General features: G+C 42.2%; 1 protein-coding gene across 2 annotated transcripts; it reads right to left on the bottom strand.

Annotated features, from left to right (window-relative positions):
• Positions 1–1,421: 1,421 nt before the first annotated feature.
• LOC101159123 (alkaline phosphatase) lies at positions 1,422–21,368 on the bottom strand. Of its 2 annotated transcripts, none has more exons than XM_020708328.2 (11): positions 21,257–21,368; positions 19,291–19,404; positions 18,937–19,052; positions 18,285–18,459; positions 16,753–16,925; positions 16,533–16,673; positions 14,398–14,467; positions 12,722–12,856; positions 3,376–3,567; positions 2,696–2,812; positions 1,422–2,334 (listed from the first exon to the last, which is right to left on the bottom strand). In XM_020708328.2, exons 1-11 carry the CDS (start codon positions 21,318–21,320, stop codon positions 2,024–2,026), a joined length of 1,608 nt encoding a protein of 535 aa, XP_020563987.1. In that variant the 5' UTR covers positions 21,321–21,368; the 3' UTR covers positions 1,422–2,023. The 2 variants fall into 2 exon arrangements, with proteins under 2 accessions (XP_020563987.1, XP_004075767.1); XM_004075719.4 differs by having other exon boundaries at positions 19,291–19,407; positions 21,257–21,367.
• Between the last annotated feature and the right edge of the window lie 395 nt (positions 21,369–21,763).

The following is a 21,763-nucleotide window of genomic DNA, read 5'->3' as shown; positions in this document are numbered from 1 at the left end:
CCGCGGCACACTAGTGTGCCGTGGGAGATGGTCAAGTGTGCCGCGGGAAATTGCCCTCATTAACTGATCAAAAAAATTTCCCATCTCCAGGATTGAGCTCTGTGTTCATCCAAACAGGCCCTGATAAAACACTGAGGAGTTAGGAATATAAAAGATCGTAAAATACTTTTTCTTTGCGTTTATTTTATTTTATTAAAGACATTTTAATAAGAATGACGCGATTCAGCTGCACCTTCGGCTGTATTTGGGAAAAGTCCCGTCCCTTTGACTGTCTCCACCAATCATTCTTGAGGGGCTTAATCACATGTCATCGGTCTGACCAATCAGAAGTGCTTAAAGTCTTCACTTCCTTGTCCCGATTTAGCTCGTAAAGTCGCTCAGTTCTAACAAAAATACCAGCTAAAGCTCGTCTTTAGCGGTGTAGCTTTCCACAGAATCCGGTGTCAGACCGTGGAACAAGTGAACAAAACAATGAAGCTCCGAAAAGCGATCTTTTGCCGTTTCATGCACTACATCTCCCATGATGCATTGGGTTGTGAGAGTGACAGCGCATAAGGAGATCTGTTGTTAAACGTCTTGAAACCAACGAACACACATCAAACTGTTTTTAAATCTTCTAACTTGACTTTTATTGCATCTTTTAGAAAAAAACAGCTGCAGTTTCCAGCTTTTTCTGCAACAATTATCTCAAAAATGCATGTGAGATTGTGGAGGGGCTGTAGATCAAAATAGACTATGAGTTTCTCCTTTTTTTAAATTTTTGGATGCTGGTGTGCCGCGGGATTTTTTTTAAGGTTAAAGTGTGCCGTGGCTCAGAAAAGGTTGAAAAACGCTGATCTAGACCCACTAGACAGTGCTCTGAACCTTTTTTCTTCAATGATTTGTGATCTTCACTGGTGTCTATGGATTACATGAAATCTTTCCACCTTTATCCACCTTTGTCATGGTAGGGAGAACACGTCAATGTAAGGGTGGGGTCATCTATGATAGCACAAGGGTTAAGAAGAAGTCCTAACATCCTTTTGTGAATTCTTTTTAATGAAAGCCATGATGAGGATACATTTTGGGTCGGAGGTAATGCATCAGAACAGCTCCATCCCTCTCAAGGCTGCACAAGAGAAGGTTGGATGGAGATTTTTCAGAGGGAAATGATTGAGCTGCCTGAGTGAGCACAGGAGCAGTGGATTTTATGAGAATGACCCAGGCTGGCAACAGCAATCTCAGAGGACAGAGAGAGGAGTCATGAGGCTTTGAAAGACGAGTAATCGATACTGGATGTGAGCAGAGCATCCAGGTCTTCCAAAGCAGGAGATCCCTCAGAACAATTCGAGTTTCACAGGTACATACCAACTATGAAAAAATAATAAGCAGGGGAAAAAAGCTATAAAATTTTCTTTTTATTGTTTATTTATTTTTATCTTTTTACTTGGAAAAAAATGAATTATTTTACAATTTTTATTTACACTGTTTTCTAAAGATGTAGAAAAAACTGAAACATGCGCATGCAAACGATCACATCATGTTCTCCGGTGTTTGATTTTACTCAAAAGATGAAAAACAAACTATGCACTGCTTTGACTGCTTTTACTGAACAAAATCTGCTTAAGACATATAGATGTTGGTGAACATGATCAGTTAAAACATTTGTTTAATCCCTCTTCCAAAGTTACTGGTTTATTTATCTATTAATAACTTTAATGACAGGGAATCAAAAATGTAAAGATCAGAGATGTTTTGTTCATTAAAGCTTTAGAAAAATAACCCATTCCAGAAAAAGTGTGTGGGATGATGGGATCACATGTAAACACACATGTTCTAAAGTACTAAGCTTTATTTTCCTAAAACAGACACTGCAGTCCAAAGCCTTTTGGTGACAAAATAATAAATTAATTTTGTATTTGTTATGAACATGTTTTGCAGCTAAACTGTGCTCCAAAAGCATCTTCTCATCAGCTCAGAACCTCCTCACTGCTCTAACCAGTGATGGTTTTGAGGAGACGATGCCTCATATCGAGATGACATCTCACATCAGGATCCTGAGGGCCAGCAGCGAAGCGAGGAGGATGCTGATGGGCGTGGCCGAGCCTCCAGCTGCCCCGTTCCCATTGGGGGAGATGCTGGTTCGACCCACAGCTGGTGTGATGTGCTCCTGGCAGTGCCTCAGGTCAGCCCCCACACAGGCAGCATAGCCCATAGCATGGGCTATGTAGTTCTGCTCCTGGATTCCACTGAAGAGGTGGGCCATGGGTCCACGGGCCAGCACCACCACGTCCTCCCCGCTGTGGGTGGTGGAATCCAAGGGGGCCGCGGAAAGCTGGATGTATTCCATACTGTCTATAGGGAAAAGCATTACTCTTTTGGGGGGTGGGGGGGTAAACATGACAATAACAGAAGTCCTTCAGCTTAGTTTATCTAAAATAAGCAGTTGGAACTAAATGAAACCCCCAAAGTGACTCTACAAGAACTTGGTCCTTAGAAGAATGTGGTGACTTTTTTTATTGGTTATTTCTCTGAGGTGTGGCGGCGGGAACTCTCTTTGCTTCAGGACCCAGATGGTGATGAAGATAAGGATTCCTCCGATTTGAATCTGATTTCAAATCTTCTTCTTACTATTCATCATCTTTATATCTTTATTTGTAGTTTTCAAGCAGTCCATTGATCCTCATTTGTGGGAAAACAAGCAAATGTTTCTTACTTGTGTTGACGTTGCGGATGTCCGGTCGTTTCCCGTTAACGATTTTGTGTCCAGGTCCGTTGCCGTACATCAGCGTGGTGTAGGGTAGCATGTCTGTGCCCCACAGTGGAGATTTACCTGGAACACACAAGCATCCCTTTTGATGCAGTCCTGCTCCTCACAGTTCACACGCTGCGCACACACAACCATTGCAGGAGCGGTTCTGGATCCCAGGGGAGCTGCAGGAGGTCTCCAGCTTGTTGACTGTCTCGCTGTTTCTCTCCAGATGAGCTATTAAGCCTGGCGAGGCTCCCTGCTGATGAAGAGCTTAGAGTCTCACAGTCCCATTAATCACTGCTGCTCCGCAGGGATGAGGAGGAGGAGAAGGGCAGGAAGGTGGGAACATCACAACACAATCATCTTCAAATCAATATGGGCTTTAAAGCTCTCTATTGCTTTTTTGGTGGCTGAATCTTTTACACCGTGTGTTTCAAACCGCTATTTGTTCACATCCACAAACCTACCACTAAATTTAGGATGAAAACGAGGACTGAAACCAAGTTCCTGGTCATCTGGTGACACACACGTCTTCCAGAAGAAGACCTTTGGTTTGGAAGACTCCGAAAACAGCAAAGACGTCTAAAGAATCAACCTCACGGAGGAACTGATATTAATTATGCAGAAGATCAGGCTGCACTTACCCAGAATGCTTTGTCCTCGAAATGGAAAGCCGTTGAAGGTGAGAGGGTGGGAGTGGTCAGCAGTCGCGATGGTGAGAGTGTCATCCTCGCTGGTGAGCTCCAGGCCCCTGGCAATGGCCCCGTCAAAAGCAACGGCCTCGTGGAGCGCCAAGTAGGCGTTACCTTGGTGGTGGGCCTGGTCGATTCTCCCGCCTGGAGACACAGAGGACACAAGATGAAGGTGGAGCAGATTCTGGGACAGAACACTGTTTTCCTTTGCTCAGAAGTCACTTTACATCTTCTTCTTTCTCTTTCGGCTTTTCCCATCAGGGGTCGCCACAGCGAATCATCCTTTTCCACCTCACTCTATCATGAACATCTTCTACCCTAACGTTAGCCAACTTCATGTCCTCTGTTAAGACATCCATATATCTCCTCTTTGGCCGTCCTCTTGCCCTCCGGCCAGGCAGCTCCATCTCCAACATCCTTCTACCAATATATCCACTATCCCTCCTCTGAACATGTCCAAACCATCTCAGTCTGGCTTCTCTGACTTTGTCGCTAAGACAGGCAACATGAGCCGTCCCTCTGATGTACTCGTTCCTTATCCTGTCTAACCTGGTCACTCCTAAGGAGAACCTCAACATCTTCATCTCTGCTACCTCCATCTCAGCCTCTTGTCTCTGTCTCACTGCTACCGTCTCTAACCCATAGAGCAGAGCTGGTCTCACCACTGTCTTGTACACCTTTCCTTTGAGTCTTGCTGGCACTCTTCTGTCACACAACACTCCTGACACTTTCCTCCACCCGCTCCAACCTGCCTGCACTCGCCTCTTCACCTCTTTTCCACACTCCCCATCACACTGAACTGTTGACCCCAAGTACTTAAACTCCTGCACCTTCTTCACCTCAGCCCCCTGTAACCTAACGCTTCTACCTTGATCCCTCTCGTTCAGACACATGTATTCTGTCTTACTACGACTGACCTTCATACCTCTTCTTTCCAGAGCAAACCTCCACCTCTCTAGCTGTTCCTCCACCTGCTCTCTACTCTCATTGCAAATTACAATGTCATCCGCAAACATCATTGTCCAGGGAGATTCCTGTCTTACCTCGTCTGTCAGCCTGTCCATCAGCATAGCAAACAAAAAAGGACTCAAAGCTGATCCTTGGTGTAGTCCCACCTCCACCTTGAACTCCTCTGTCTGACCTACAGCACATCTCACCACCGTCATACTTCTCTCATACATGTCCTGAACTACTCTGACATATTTCTCTGCCACTCCAGACGACCTCATACAGTACCACAGCTCCTCCCTCGGCACCCTGTCATACGCCTTCTCTAAATCTACGAACACACAATGCAGCTCCTTCTGACCTTCTCTGTACTTTTCCATCAACATTCTCAAAGCAAAAATGGCATCAGTGGTGCTCTTACGGGGCATGAAACCATACTGCTGCTCACAAATCTCCACCTTCTTCCTAAGCCTGGCTTCCACTACTCTTTCCCACAGCTTCATTGTGTGGCTCATCAACTTTATTCCTCTATAGTTGCTGCAGTTCTGCATGTCACCCTTGTTCTTAAAGATCGGGACCAGAACGCTTCTCCTCCATTCCTCAGGCATCTTCTCACTCTCTAAAATCCTATTGAACAACCTTGTTAGAAATTCCACTGCTGTCTCTCCTAAGCACTTCCATACCTCCACAGGTACGTCATCAGGACCAACGGCCTTTCCGCTCTTCATCCTTTTCAGAGCCTTCCTAACCTCATCCTTTCCAATCTCTGCTACTTCCTGCTCCACAACAACCACATCTTCCTCCCTTCTTTCCCTGTCATTTTCCTCGTTCATCAGCTCCTCAAAATACTCCTTCCATCTTTTCTGTACACTCTCTTGGGTTGTTAGCACCTTTCCATCTCTGTCCTTAATCGCCCTTATCTGTTGCACGTCCTTCCCATCTCTGTCTCTCTGTCTGGCTAGCCTGTACAAGTCCTTCTCTCCTTCCTTTGTGTCTAGCCTGTCATATAGCTCATCGTAAGCTTTCTGTTTGGCCTTTGCCACCTCTCTCTTCACTCTACGCTGCGCTTCCTTGTACTCCTGTCTACCTTCCTCAGTCCTTTCTACATCCCACTTCCTTTTAGCCAACCTCTTCCTCTGGACGCAGTCCTGTACTTCCTCATTCCACCACCAAGTCTCTTTACCGTCTTTCCTCTTTCCAGATGACACACCTAGCACCTTCCTACCTGTTTCCCTGATAATCTCTGCTGTAGTTTCCCAGTCATCTGGAAGTTCATCCTGACCACCCAGGACCTGCCTCGACTTCTGCCTAAATTCCTCACAAGTTTCTTCATTCTGTAGCTTCCACCACTTGGTCTTCTTTTCTGTTTTCCCTATCTTCTTCTTCCTGACCTCCAGAGTCATCTTACACACCACCATGCGGTGCTGTCTGGCTACACTCTCTCCTACCACCACTTTGCAGTCATTAACCTCTCTCAAATGACCTCGTCTACATAGGATGTAGTCCACCTGAGTTCTCCTACCTCCACTTCTGTATGTCACTCCATGTTCCTCTCTCTTCTGGAAGTAAGTGTTGACTACAGCCATTTCCATCCTCTTCGCAAAGTCCACCACCATCTGTCCCTCCAGATTCCTTTCCTTCACACCAAACCTGCCCATCACCTCCTCATCACCTCTGTTGCCCTCACCAACATGCCCATTAAAGTCTGCTCCAATAACAACTCTTTCTCCTCTGGGAAAACTCTCTATGACCTCATCCAACTCACTCCAGAATCTCTCCTTCACTTCTAACTCACAGCCAACCTGTGGCGCATACCCACTGACTACATTCACCATCACCCCTTCAATTTCTAACTTTAGGCTCATCATCCTGTCTGAGACTCTTTTCACCTCTAGAACACTGTTTACAAACTCCCCCTTCAGAATCACTCCTACCCCGTTTCTCTTCCTATCAACACCATGATAGAAAAGTTTGTATCCTCCTCCAATACTACGTGCCTTGCTGCCCTTCCACCTTGTCTCCTGCACACACAGTACATCTACCTTCCTTCTCTCCATCATGTCTGCCAGCTCTCTGCCTTTCCCTGTCATTGTGCCAACGTTAAGAGTCCCTATTCTCAAACCTATGTTCCTGCCTTTTCCCTTCTCTCTCTGGCAACGGACCCTTCTGCCTCCCCTCTTTCTTCGACCAACAGTAGTCAAATTTCCACCGACACCCTGTAGGTTAACAGCATCGGTGGCGGTCGTTGTTAACCCGGGCCTCGACCGATCCGGTATGTCTAAAGTGTTGTGGATGATTCAGAAGTCACTTTACATAAACAGGTTTATTTTAATGAAACACAACAGGCCTGAAGCTGATTTAAATCAGAAAGATAAAGTTTTGACAGCAACTTTGATTCAGCATTAGATTTTAAAACCAAAGAACATTTTAGTGGCTTTTAAAGATATTTTGACTCTTTGTCTGTTTTTTAATTTTAGGTCACAGTAAAAAACAGCAACCAAAAATGAATGTAAAAAAAAAAAAGAAACAATACTATTGAGAGAAAAAATGAAATTAAATAAATAAATAATAAAACTGGTGGCAAAATTTGACCCTGTTCTTCAGATTCTAAGGCAGGGCTGTCCAAACTTTGTGCAAAGAGGGCAAATAACAATAAACACAAATTAAATATCTAATCAAGATAATATTGCAATTGGATACTTTGCATTTCTTCATATAAAATAGAAATACATCTGAATACATTTCCCCTAAAATCACTGTGAATTTCTGATTTGAAGACCAGAAATATGATGAAGAAAAATTCTGTTTGGAAAACCAAAAGTGTCATAATCAAATCTGGAGTCATATGAAACGTTACATAATCACTATTGAATGCTCACTGTACATCTACTTCTAAACATATGAATGGTAAAATAACACATTTAAGATGTCTTATTTTGTACTCATAAATGAATAAATCTGTTCTTTTCATTTGACCCCTTAAAGCTCTGAAGGTCAAGTAACCACAGGTTGTTGTCACTGCTTTACAACAGCTTCTAACCTAATTTAGCCAATCACAATCAAATAATCATACAAAAAAGTCTTACAAAGTCTTGGGGGCCGCATTTATCATAATGTGAGCCTGCGGGTCAGTAGAAATTTGAACACAGGCCGCATTTGGCCCACAGGCCAGACTTTGGACACCCTTGTTCAAAGGAGATTAGCAGTGACTTCAGCAACTCTAAATCAAACTGAAAGAGGTTTTTTTTAACCCCGCAATACTGTCAATCCGCTGTTCCACAAATCTCACTAATGTTGAGTTGTTCTTTGTAAAGACAACTCTTATCAGGAGCTGCTTGTTGATGGAATCTACCTCTTGTCAGCTGTTGTTTGATGAGGTTCATCTCAGATTTATTGACTCCTGTTTTTTAATCTGACAAGCGCTAATTTAATGTTTGACTTAAATTTTAACATTGATGCTCCTTTTGACCTAAATTTGACTTTTTTTTTCTTTTACATTTTAGGACGATCTGATTTTTTGCAGACGACTCCATGTGAGCCTCAGATTATTCAGACTTTTACTTTCACTCCCGAGTGTGATTTGTTAAATTCATTTTTGTAAGATTTTCCGTTTAACAGCAGGACATCTTTTATCTCCTGTCTACTCTTCTTCCCATGATGGAAGATGACGTCCACAGGCCCCATTTAATAAGTTGTGATCTCTGCAAGCTGTCAGTGATTGGGTGCACCATATGTCTGCTTCTATTTATACGTTTGCCTGTTATTTTTATGTCATTGTGAAGACACCGAGTAGAGGCTCAGAGTCCCCGGAGGCTGCTCCGAGAAGGAGAGATGGATGAGAAGGCCGGCGAAGCAGCCGTGTGGAACAGAAACACGCTACTGCAGCAAAGCCACCGAGCTTCAGGCCGAATCAATGTAAGCCACTGGATGTGCCGCAGAAGAACATCAAACGGTTCAGGGTGGAGCTGCTGCAGCAGAAATCAGCTCTAAAAAAACTTCTCCTGAAGTTTGTGAGAAAACCCCTTTTTCTCAGCAGTAAGGAAATAAATCACTCAAAAATAAGATGACCAAGCCAGCAGACTCCAAATTTCAAACTTTGGGATTTTATTGATCCCAAAAAAATAATCAGCGAAAGAATTAAACTGATTTTATGAGAGCCTATTGCCACCACGGCAACCAAGACTGGGGGGTATTCCAGAAAGCAGGTTATGCTAGTTACCACAGTTTGAGGCTAAAGAAGCGGATAACCTCAGCTTTTGGTTCCAAAAACAGAGGTATGTTTCAGGGTCAAGTTGCCATAGCAACTCATGCTCTGAACAAAACCTGGTCTGGAGCAGGTATAGTTGAAGGTTAGTTTGTTTTCAGAGAGGTGAAGCAGCATGGCGTGTCCATTTGAAGATGATTTAGTGCAGGGGTCGGGAACCTTTTTGGCCAAGAGAGCCATAAACGCCACATATTTTTAAATGTAATTTCGAAAGAGCCATACAATAATGTAGAGTTTCCCACACTGAGGCACGGAGACTTAACCTCTTTTAAGGTTCTTTATTCTGGTTACTGTAGACCACAACAAACGCCGTAAAATTAATTCAGCAACTCCTTAATCTCTCCTGTCGACACGAGACGAGAGAGAGCGCTTCTACCAACTTTATATTCACCTGCTCCCGCTCCAGCCCTCCCATTTCCCTTATTCGGCCCATAGCTGAACCCCATTGGTCCAAACTACCTAACAACAGGCTGAGCGACAGAACTGAGAGCCAATCAGATCTCTGCTTGATGCGGTCAATGAACTCCAGAACTTATAACGCGGCCCAACAGCCATCCAACTCAGTCCGCGACAATATGTTTAAAACTAAATATACAAATGAATGTGTGCATTTGATGTAATTTCAACATTTTTAAAGTACAATAAGTCTGTGGATTCTTTTTAATAACATGGTTATGCTGTTGCTGATAAATGATGAGTATTTCTCGTGGTAGTTTTGCTGATGGTCTAGTCTGGTTGATACGTGGTGAGTTTCTGCTTCACGCAGGCGTTGAGACTTTAAACGTGATCTTAGGTCTGAATGTTCTGTAGATGTGACAAAGACTGCTCACATGCAGACGGGGAGCCAAACACACACTCACACGCCGCAGTGACTGACGGGCAGCGGGTTTTACGTTTTTACAATCCCTGCGCGATTCACCTGCTGCCTGTCCCCACAACACCTCAGCCCCACCCCCCTGCTTTCTCCCTCACACATCCCGTCCCCGCAACTGCGCGCTCTTTCTCAGAGACGGGAGCGCGCACTTTTAGGCACGGCAATTCACAGGTTTCCAGTTGGTACAAACTCTGTGAAATTATAGATAATAGTAAACTGATAGCGCTGGCGCAGATTTTTCTCTCCAAGCACCGCTACTATTGCGCGCCTCTTTTTTTTTTTTTTTTTTTTTTTTTCGCGCCCGAGAAGGACTGGACTAATGATAAAAAAAGTATAATTAAAGATTTGTCTGCGAGCCACATGTGACCATCAAAAGAGCCATATATGGCTCGCGAGCCATAGGTTCCCGACCCCTGATTTAGTGGATGGAGAAGCTCTGATAATACTTTTTCCACCATAAGAGCGGGATAAGACCACGTATGGATGTTGGAAAGATAAATTATTTAGATTGATCTAACTTAATTATTTGCTTTAGTTAAGATAAATCATTTTTTTAGTTAGGTCATCTAAAAAATAACACGTAGTTTTCAGACAGTTATTTTTCTTTCATTCAAATTAATTCAATTAAGTAGGTGTAACTTTGGTGCTGCTGTTAGATCGCAACCGCAAGGAATTGTGGGATACCATTCCCTTTGCCTGTCTGGACAGATTTGGGTTTAAGTGTGGCTTTTTGACCAAAATGTGTTTAGTTGTTTAGTTGTTTTACTGTGTTTCGTCTAGTTATTTTGTTATTTAATTCTTTCTGCACCATGAGCGAGAGGGAGAGAGAGGATGATGGGTTCATTTGGCACCACTACTGCTCAGGATTGTGATATCAAAATAGGTGAAATGGTAAGTTATATAAAGTAGTGAATCCTTTTTGCTTCTTTCATTTTTCTTTATAAAAATGAGGTTCAAACTTAGACATATGAGAGTTCTAGAAGTACAATAAATTTAGACGGAAAAACATTCAATTGAATTGGATTAATATAAAATAACATTTAGTTCGATAAATATGTAAATTTGAGTTGTAAAAAAAATATTGAGTTGGATAGACGTAAGAAATTATGTTGAATAAATTTAACTCAATTACTTGTTACCAACAGAAGTAATTGTTGTAATTGTAGTTGTCAAAGTAGGATAATTAATAAATATATATGCATGCGTCACAATGTAATTGGAAATAAGATCAGAAACTCGTGTGTTTACTCTGTCCGTTATTTTTCTCCAAGCAGAAACTCTGTCTTTTGATGATGCAGCCGTATTACTTTTTTGATGGACGTATAATCTTCATACGCCGTCATTAAAATCACCGACTCCGTCTCACTAAAGTATAGCGTTCTCTTTTTTTCTCTTTTCTCCACGCGTTTCCATGGTGACTCCGGAAATCGGCGATCCATTGGTCTCTATGTACTTGCCGTGCACGCACATTAACCCAGGGTTACCAAGTCCTGCGTAATTACGCTAACTCATAACGCTAACTCATAAAGTCAGGGTAGTTTAAACATGCTTTCTGGAATATCCCCCTGCAACCTGTGACACTACTTCGTCACATGGTCTAAAGCAGGGGTCGGGAACCTATGGCTCGCGAGCCATATATGGCTCTTTTGATGGTCACATGTGGCTCGCAGACAAATCTTTAATTATACTTTTTTTATCATTAGTCCAGTCCTTCTCGGGCGCGAAAAAAAAAAAAAAAAAAAAAAAAAGAGGCGCGCAATAGTAGCGGTGCTTGGAGAGAAAAATCTGCGCCAGCGCTATCAGTTTACTATTATCTATAATTTCACAGAGTTTGTACCAACTGGAAACCTGTGAATTGCCGTGCCTAAAAGTGCGCGCTCCCGTCTCTGAGAAAGAGCGCGCAGTTGCGGGGACGGGATGTGTGAGGGAGAAAGCAGGGGGGTGGGGCTGAGGTGTTGTGGGGACAGGCAGCAGGTGAATCGCGCAGGGATTGTAAAAACGTAAAACCCGCTGCCCGTCAGTCACTGCGGCGTGTGAGTGTGTGTTTGGCTCCCCGTCTGCATGTGAGCAGTCTTTGTCACATCTACAGAACATTCAGACCTAAGATCACGTTTAAAGTCTCAACGCCTGCGTGAAGCAGAAACTCACCACGTATCAACCAGACTAGACCATCAGCAAAACTACCACGAGAAATACTCATCATTTATCAGCAACAGCATAACCATGTTATTAAAAAGAATCCACAGACTTATTGTACTTTAAAAATGTTGAAATTACATCAAATGCACACATTCATTTGTATATTTAGTTTTAAACATATTGTCGCGGACTGAGTTGGATGGCTGTTGGGCCGCGTTATAAGTTCTGGAGTTCATTGACCGCATCAAGCAGAGATCTGATTGGCTCTCAGTTCTGTCGCTCAGCCTGTTGTTAGGTAGTTTGGACCAATGGGGTTCAGCTATGGGCCGAATAAGGGAAATGGGAGGGCTGGAGCGGGAGCAGGTGAATATAAAGTTGGTAGAAGCGCTCTCTCTCGTCTCGTGTCGACAGGAGAGATTAAGGAGTTGCTGAATTAATTTTACGGCGTTTGTTGTGGTCTACAGTAACCAGAATAAAGAACCTTAAAAGAGGTTAAGTCTCCGTGCCTCAGTGTGGGAAACTCTACATTATTGTATGGCTCTTTCGAAATTACATTTAAAAATATGTGGCGTTTATGGCTCTCTTGGCCAAAAAGGTTCCCGACCCCTGGTCTAAAGCAACATAAAGCACTTTTCTACCAACAAAACTGAATTCCTGTGAAGACTGTAGTTGTGTTTGGTTTCACACAAGTGACTTACAAATGTGTTTGAAATTTTCTTTTCTCCAAGTTCATTTACTCAGATGTGATTGTAAAAAAGTAAATCTGAATTTAGGCAATGTTTAGAACACATAATAACGTATTGACTTTTTTTAAGATGTTCATCTGCAAAAACCTTGTTTGTTTTCATTACTTTAAAAATCAAATGACATCATGGTAATAATAAATTGATTAATTCCTGAAACTTTTATGAACAAAACTATTTTTTGTACCGGTTCATTGAAAACGTAACATGGATTTGAAAACAGCTTTCAAAGGATGAATGTGTGCATCCCTTCACGTGACCACAGCAACATCAACCGCCTACAAAGAGGATGATCCTCTAAATTACAAGTCTGAATATCTAAACTCTTACTTTCAACAAGCAGGAAGAAGCCTTTGGGGTTTTTCTGCAGAATACGGATGGCCTTCTCCGTGGTCTCCATGATGGATGGATCCATGCTGGGGTCTCTTTCCGCCTCATAACGGAGATCACCAGGTTCAAACAGAGCTGCAGAGGCATCACAAAACAAGATCAATGCTCATCCACATTTTCCCTTCCGCAGCAGACTTATGGCAGAGTTAAAAGTCACAATCATCCAAGGAGAAAAGCAAGACGACAGCCTCCACTTTTCTGCATCTTCTCATCCCAAAATGAAGGTGGAGGGGTAGACAGATTTTCTCTGATACACAAACAGATGTTTCCCTCAAGAACTTTTTGGAACCAAAAGGATGAATGATGAGGAACATTAAAGACACAAAAACCTCTTATGATCTCTGATCACAGTGAGGTTTGCTCTTTGTCCATTAGAACAGTTTTCTGATGATGGAGTACATTTATAAACAAAATTTAGCTTATAATTGCATTTTTGAGTATATTTTTAGTCAAACTGTTGTGAATCAGGAGCAGACGAAGAAATGCCATTTAAAAATTTGTAGTTGTGACTTAAAATCTGCAGTCGGCAAGCCACATCCTCCCTGCTCCACTTCTTTCTGATGCATCCACTTGTAAATGACTAGATCCATAGTTTTCCTCAACTGAGCTGGCATCTGGCTCAAAACAGATAGGTCCAATATTGCTCTTCATTTTTGTTGCACCAGGCTGGAAGCAAGTGAAAAAGCGTGGAAACAGAGAGCTCTCAGCAACAAGGAGGGGAAGGGGTGTCAGTGTTCCTCCACGCTAATGGTTCCGCCCACAACTCAGAGGTGAACTACTAATGAACTACTACTGCTCTGCAGAAACTATGAAAATGACGAAGGTTTTTTGATTTTGGCTAAAAACTGACATAATCAAAATGAAAAGACCACTTGGAATGGTTTAACAATAGATCAAAAGAGGATTGGGGTGGGAGTTTAATGTAGAAGAAAAAATCTATTCACAAAATGAAACACAATTTTTTTATTTTTAAAACTAAAACAGAAGATCTTAAACATTTTCTGCAGTGACTCATGTTTGAAACCAGATTGTTCTTGGGGGGGGGGGGTTTGACTATGAATTCACGGTTGCAGCTTAATGCAGACACAGCTCCCAAAAAAAAAAAACCTGGCATTGTTCATCCAATTTCACTATTTCACTTGGCCTGGAAATGTCAGCATTTGCATTGTGCTACATGTTAGTGCTCTAGAGGCTCTCTGCAGACTCATTCTAGAACTGATTTAAACAGAGTTTCTTGAAATGTGTTTGCTCATTTCTCCGTGAAATTTGAAGAAATACATGGACCAGAATGATAACTCAAATTAACAACAGGATCAGTAAATTAAAGTACAGTATCTAACAAAAACAAATGCAGATGTGAAAAGTTTTAACTACAAAAACAGTCCAGTGATTGCAGCAAACCGTGTTTTGCTGTTCAAGAGCATCATGTAGAGCGGAAAGGCTGCATGAAGAGAAAAAATGAGACCCTCAAGATAAAAGACAATAAATGATACAAGGACACAACTGACATGGTGACACGTTTGTTGCAATGACACCATTGATGTTTTGATCTTCAACACTGAGGTCTGTTCCTTCACGTGGAGCAAAATGTTTAAGAAATGAAAAGAAAAACCCACCCATGAGGTAGTCTGTGGTTTCAGGGTCGATGGCATCAAACTCTGTCTTGTTCCATGCATAATGGGCTGCCTGCAACACGTATAAAAGTGGCCATAAATACTCAGTTATGTGAATTAAGATGAGGTGATGACATGTTAATGTTTGCTGTGAGTCACTGCCTGTTCTCTTTTCACTGCTTTGGCCTCTTCTTCAGGGAGATCCACTGTTAAAATCATTCCAGCAAACTGATGAACATCAAGCAGACGTGAAATCTTCCATCTTGTCCAGTTTCTGTCTCAGAGTTTTAGTGGATAACTAAGAACCCATTAGATATATTTATTTCCAGAATGTCAAGATAGAAAAAGTTAGTTTCTTTGAATTCAATCTGATGGATTGAGTGAACTTTAGCGGTAGCCCTGCCTCCACAAGCAGACAATCAGGCTCCTGGTGAGGCCAGACTTTTATCAGAAGCTCCATCTTCATAAGGCTCACTTGAGAGCTGCAGCCACTTGATAAAGAGCAGACAGAACGTCAAGGCTTGAGTCTCAAGGAGCAGAATGTGACCACAACTCTAAAGTTCATGGTCACGTGACCAGTGACCTGGATCTGGCTCCAGGTTTACAGTGCAGACAGAAACGTGAAGCAGCGGATTTTCAAATATCTTTGACGTCCACTGTTAATCAGAGTCAGACTCCTCCATCTTTACAGGTTGGAGAAGGACCATTTACAACTGGAGGTTTCAAAGACAAGGCAAGTGTACATGCACATTTTGTGTACAAAGACAATTCAAAGTGCTTTACATGAAACATTAATTAGAAACGTTTGATCATTTAACACTTGTGCTATCCTAGGCACTTTAACATTGGGAGTTGGGTCATCTAGACCCACTAGACAGTGCGCTGAACCTTTTTTCTTCAATGATTTGTGATCTTCACTGGTGTCCATGGATTACATGAAATCTTTCCACCTTTATCCACCTTTGTCATGGTAGGGAGAACACGTCAATGTAAGGGTGGGGTCATCTAAGATAGCACAAGGGTTACATAAACATTTAAATTAAGTTTAAGAGAACTTAGAAAGTTCAAAGTCATCTTACAGTAACAGTTGGATATAAACCTTTGTATACAAACTAATCAGTATGTTCCAGATCTGTGGAGCATAGAAGCTGAATGCAGCTACTTCAGGTTTTGTCTGAACTCTAGGAACAGACAAAAGACCAGATCCAAATGACCAAATGCGTGCACCTATATTGGCAGGTACATTCTGGCTCAGGAGGTCAGTCATGTATTTAGGTAAAAACCCTCTCAAAGCTTTTTAAACCAGCAACAGAACTTTAATGTCCATCCTCTGGCAGACAGGCAGCCAGTGAAAAGACTTCAGAACTGGACTAATGCGGTCTACTTTTTTGGTCCTTGTGAAAACCCCAGCTTCAGAGTTCTGAATAAGCTGCAGCTTCCTGATTGATTTTTATTTATTTATTTATTTTGGTAGTCATGTATAAACACTGTTGCAGTAGTTTGACTAAAGATATATGCATGAACCAGTTTCTCCCTGTCCTGCTTACATCACATATCTAATTCTTTTTTATTTTTAAGATGATGGTCGGCTGATTGTGTGACACTCTATATGTTCATGAAAATGTAAGTCTGCGTCCATCACTAAACCTAAATTTCTGGCTCGGTTGGTGATTTTTAGATGAATAGACTGAAGCTCTGTAGCGACCTCCAACCGTTTCTCTTTAACTCCAAAATTTTGCTTTTGTTTAGCTGAAGTAAAATGTGGCACATCCAGTCATCATTGTCTCATTGGTTTTACCAAGAGCATGTACTGGGCCTCCTGGTGTCATCTGCATAGCTCTGGTAACTAATGTTGTTGTTCTTTATAACCTGAGCTAGCGGGACCATGTAGATGTTAAATAGAAGTGGCCAAAAGATGGTGCCTTGTGGAACTCCACATTTAACCAATTTCTGCTGATTCAGATGTGAAGTTACAACTTGACACAAAATACTTGTGAGACCTAGTTTTCCAGTCAGTTGACTTAACTTAACTTAATCAAGTGCAGCACTAAGATCCAATAAAACTTACACTGACATGAAGACTGTAAAAAGGTTGTATCCCGCCCCACCCTTTACTTCCTGTGAGGGACAGTCACTACCTTTCCATTTTTCATATTCTGCCATTCCTGGATGAGGTGGCGGCCGTCTCGTCTCTTGCCTCCAGAGGAGAAATCAGCCGGGTACTCTGGGTCTTTGGTCCCCCTCGGAGTCATGTACTGTCTGCCGCCACCAATGATCACCTACAAGAGGGGGGAGTTTTTAATACATCAGCACTTCTAAAAACGTGCAGTTCTTCTGCAGATGATGGAAGAAACTCACATCGATGTCGACATTTTTGAGTAGCTGTGATGAGATGTCAGTGCATCCCTCCCCTATGGCAGAATCTGGCATGTCAGCATCACTGTACCACGTCCTGCTGGCGCTGTGGGCATAGCTGCCTGCTGGAGTGGCGTGCTGAACTCGTGTTGTTGTTACTATTCCAACAGACTTACCTGGAATATGAATTCAGCAGAAGAAGTTATGCTGACCACTGTCAGAGGGGTAAAAATAGGTAGAAAATTTGTTTGTTTGTTTTTTAATGAGAAACATTAACGTGGCAAGGCCTTTCAGGCTTTCTGTATTTATGACCTCTGGATGTGTGCATGCACCTGATCCTATGGTCAGGGGTGAGGTGCTGCAGTAACACTGAAAGAGCTCCACAGTTTACAGCTGAGATGTCAGCTATAAACTCTACTTTCGTCAAAGACTGTTTTTGCAGGCAGGAAGTGGCATCAGTCCCACTGTTGAAGATGTTTCAGCTGCTTCAGCTTCAAACACATTTTCTTCGACCTCAGCCAGACCTTTTTCTGATGAGAGTGATTCATGCAAACCTGGTTCAGCAATCCCTATTTCCATAATCTTACTATTTAGTGAGAGATATTGTGTGAAGATAAACTTTGGAATCATTTTACTGAGGAAGTTCAATTCCCTCCTTATGGCACCCTGACGTCATGTGGAGGGAGCCACTAACCTCATGGCACCTTGAAATCATAAGGAGGACGCCACTCTCTTAACAGCACCAATTTCCTCATGATACCATGAGGAAAGTGGCCACCCTGATGTCTTGGGCAGGGCACCACCTTCCTTATCGCGCCACCCACTTTATGGCAACTTGACGCCATTAGGATGGCGCCACTCTCCCTATGGCACCACTCTTCTCATGGTGCACTGGCATGATGAGGAGCCTGCCTCTCTCTTCGTAGCACCATTTTCCTAAGGCCGCCATAAGGAGAGTGGCGCCCTGATGGCCCAGTGTGGTTCATGGTTTAATTCATTTATTCATTCATTCTTTATCCACCTCTTTAGTCTGATCTCCAGCTAATTTCTAACCAATTAATGTTTGTTCCCTCTGCTTTTAAGTTTACATTTGTTTGTGTCTCCACATTCCAGGCCAAAATGCAAACCCTTCTCCAAGCCATTGTCCACCTCTCTGACCTTAAGGTGCTTCATCAATGCTATTAAACCATTTTCCGAACCCACTTGATCCTGTTTGGAGTCACAGGGCTGTTAGAGCCTATCCATCTACTGTCTGGGTGAAGATGGATTCACCGTCAATGGGCCATCAGTGCCACCATCATCATATTTTACAGTTTTCATTTTTTTGATGTACTCTAATTGGCTAAGTTTTTGTGCTTTGGTCTTTTCATAACTGATTTATTTACGTTGATATTGTTGGTCACTGTGCTCCAGCTCTGTTCTGCAGGCTTGGGCAGAAAGATTTCAGTCCGCTATGCACGAGATACATTATCCATGCATGGTTCTATGTTTACAAGAAAACATTGTCTTGGTTTTTACATGTGTGTCGGTCATACCAGCATCTTTAGCCCATTTCAGGATGGACGTGACCTCGTTCCCCTTCTGAGTTCTGCAGATGCCATTACGAGCAGCAGCATTCACCCCAACTGTGTTCAGGTTAGTTTTCACTCCACACAGATAAGCTGTAGCTGTAGCTGCACTGTCTGCAATCTGAAAGTCCACGCTGTAGGTCTGCATACACATAGACACAAAAACACATGCACACACACCGACATGCACACAGACAAACATACGTGCACAAAGATAAATACATGCACACACAGAGACACACACACCCACACGTAAAAAACACGCAGACATTGTATTATGACATGAAAAAACAAATGTTGACATTTTGCAATTTCATTGTCTGTGTGCTTGATGCTGTGTGTTTGTTTGTTGTTGTTTAATTCATATTAATTTATTGTTTGACTATTCACCAAATTAAAATACAGATATACATTGTCTTCAAACAACTGTCAGATATATGTAAATGCATCCATCATGTGAAGTGAGAAGAAACAGTTCTCCAAGAGGAAAAAGTCTAACAGAAATCTGTTTCTTTTCTGCAAATGAATGCCTGTTATTTGCAGGTAGTTGCATGTTTGTCCACACTGAAATCCGTGTCACTGCGTCTGTGTGTGCATGTATGTTTGTGTGTGCATGCACCTTGGCCAGCCCCACATAGGGGAAGGTGTCCATGGTCATCACCGTCTCCTCCCCTGACTGGTTCTGCAGCTGACCCTTGAGGATCCGAGCAGCTGTGTAGGTTGTGATTCCCATCCCTGATTGAAGCACAGGAGCTTCTCAACCATCTTTACTAATTCCAGCTTTAAAAACTCTTCTCAAACCTTCTGAAAGCTTTCTGTGAACTATAAATAGTTAAAAGAACTGCTGAAAGATAAAGTTCTGACTCTTTTTCACGTAAATCCTTTTCATGTGTGCATCTCGAAAGAGATACACACCCACTTTGACCACACGTTGGACTTTTTGGAAGCACTGTTGAGCATTTGGGTAACTTACCATCTCCCAGGAAAAACAGGATATTTTTAGCCACTTTGGTATTGAGCTTTCTGTCCAGAACTGACTGCAGCGTCTGCTTGGCCTGGGCCCTCCAGAACTCTGGGTTCTCCTCCTCTACTGCAGGTAACAATGAAGCAAATGTTGCCCCAGGAATATGATACAGTTTAAAAAACATCACCCAGTGAGGGCCCTTGGGCAAGACCCTTAACGCTACTGCCTCCCTCACCGCTCTTCCAGGGGATGGGTCAAATGCGGAGAAGAATTTCCCCATTGTGGGATAAATAAAGTATCAATTATTAATTATTATTACCAGACAAATGATTACATTTAAGTTTCTTACATTTAATTTTGTTGTTCTCCTTGAAGTATATTCCTTCAGGGGTTACCTCAGTAAATCAGCTTTCACTGATTTGCATAGGTGGTTTGGCAGACATTTATATTTCAGATGCCCTTCCTGACAAAACCCTGTATTTTATCTGGGCAGGGGACCGGCAGGGGGACCCAGACTTGGGCCTCCTGTTGGCCCCATGGTTGGGCAGTACTGTGAAGTGTCTTGACCAAGGACCCACACTGGATGAAGCTCATTTTACCCCCTAAGAAACAATCCCTGGTATCCCAAGAGCAAGTCCTGCACGCAGCCAACTGATAATTAACTCATAATTAAATTCAACCGTAAACAGAAGTGTGCAAACTTTTGTCTTTTGCAGAAAAAGAAAAGTGTTAAAACCCAAATGAGGATCCATATTTGGTTTTATAAATAACAGATACAAAACTAATCAAGATCTGTGATGAACGAAGCTACTCCTGATCAATGCTGGACCAACACATTTCCATGGAGACTGAGAGACTTGTAAAACTAAAAGAAGATGAGGACTTTTACACAAAAGTCACCAAGATTTTGTCCAGAGGGAGACGTGTGGACTTCATCAAAAAGTAAGCAGTGTGTGTGCGAGAATGTGCGTCCGCCATGGTGCTGTGTTTATGTTATGGTCTGTCTGTAGCATCCACCTTGGTGGTTTTAGGACTCATACCGAACCATTCATTGGCAAAATATGAAGCTGCTGGGAATATAAAAAGGTGCCGATTAGAGAAATGAAACACAATAGTTTGTAAATTTGTTAGGTTCATTTGTTTGTAAATCTGAATCTAAAACAGTCAGAGCCTTACCCGCCACAAACCTCACCACATGTCACGTGTGCACACAGCACTCGTATCTACAGCAGTGCATCTCCATGCACCATAAACATGTGTGTTCACTGGTTCAGGGAAACACTGATAAGCTGTTTTGCAACTCCACAAGCACCTTTGCATTTGCAGAAGAAACTATCTTTCAAGGATAAAAGGTGAAGTTTGAGCTCAAGAATAAGAAATGGGAAGAAAGGTGGAGTAATGTACACGTAAAACAGCAGAAACAGATCCTGAATCAACATGTAATAAAACTTTAAAATGCATTGTGGTGAACCAGAAAAAGTAGAAAGAGAATCCAACATCAAAGTCATCTTAAGGCCCCTGTGATCAGCAAAAAAAAAAAAAAGAAAATGTGCAGAAGAAGCTTTAGAAAGTTGCTCAAGGACAGATAGAGAGAAGTTCTCATGGTTCTGGGGAAAGGAGAGCATCATCATCTGAAAACAGCATCAGAAAAACAAACCGGACATCAATTAACTTTCACAGAACTAAAAGTTAACTATCCAACTGAGCATAAAACAAATCCCAAACCATCTGTGGTGCAAAGGAGTTAGGATTATCTCAATTATCCTTGACAATCTGTGTGAAAACATGATCATGCCTTCAGTGGTAAATAAACCGTGGTTAAAGAAATAACAATCTAAAGGTTCACGATCCACAGCTTAACATTATACAGTAAAATTTGTGACACGTTCAGATTTGTACTCAAAGTTTGAAGAAAAGAAAAAGTACTCAAGTGAAGAACATGATCAAAGTCAGTTTAAAGTCATGTCGCTTTCACCTGCAGCTCTGGAGGATCCCAAGAGCAGAAACAGAACCAACACGAAGACTGATGTCTGCTCCATGTCCACGCTCAAGCAGGAGATCTCTCCTTGAAGATCAGCATCAAGACTTTAATATGATCTCTAATCACAACTGAACCTTATCGGTGAGCCATAAATACTGTGAAGGGCAGAGGGAAACCTCGGAGACAGGATCTGTCTTTTGAATGTCTAAAGACATTTTTGTGATGCTGCGCTAAAGCAGCATCACAAAAATGGTAAAAGAAAATGGTAAAAAGTACCATTCAGACTGGTTGAAAAGTACTAGAGTGAAAAAGTACTACATGGTATTCAAAACCTGTTTTTTTAAGCTTTGGTTTCACTTTAGCTGACAGAGTGATGCTGCAAATCTTATGTAAGTGAGAAAGTCCAAGGGGCGGAGCTTATTGACATATCTATTTTCTGACAAATGTATTAGAGAGATAAGAACATGTTTTATCTGCCCATGTGTGCAAACACACTGATGA

This window comes from Oryzias latipes, chromosome 13, assembly GCF_002234675.1.
Source record: "Oryzias latipes chromosome 13, ASM223467v1".
Classification (NCBI taxonomy): Eukaryota; Metazoa; Chordata; class Actinopteri; order Beloniformes; family Adrianichthyidae; genus Oryzias; species Oryzias latipes.
The sequence above is the reverse complement of the archived record's forward strand: the minus strand, read 5'-3'. Positions and strand labels throughout refer to the sequence as shown.

Excerpts from the sequence above, each read along its gene's own strand:
- LOC101159123 (XM_004075719.4), bottom strand. The coding sequence starts at position 21,320 with ATGGAGCAGACATCAGTCTTCGTGTTGGTTCTGTTTCTGCTCTTGGGA. Across the intron at positions 16,926-18,284 it reads GAAATGGGCTAAAGATGCTG|GTAAGTCTGTTGGAATAGTA; the intron begins GTATGACCGACA and ends TTCATATTCCAG. Across the intron at positions 2,335-2,695 it reads CATCCGCAACGTCAACACAA|ACAGTATGGAATACATCCAG; the intron begins GTAAGAAACATT and ends TTTTCCCTATAG.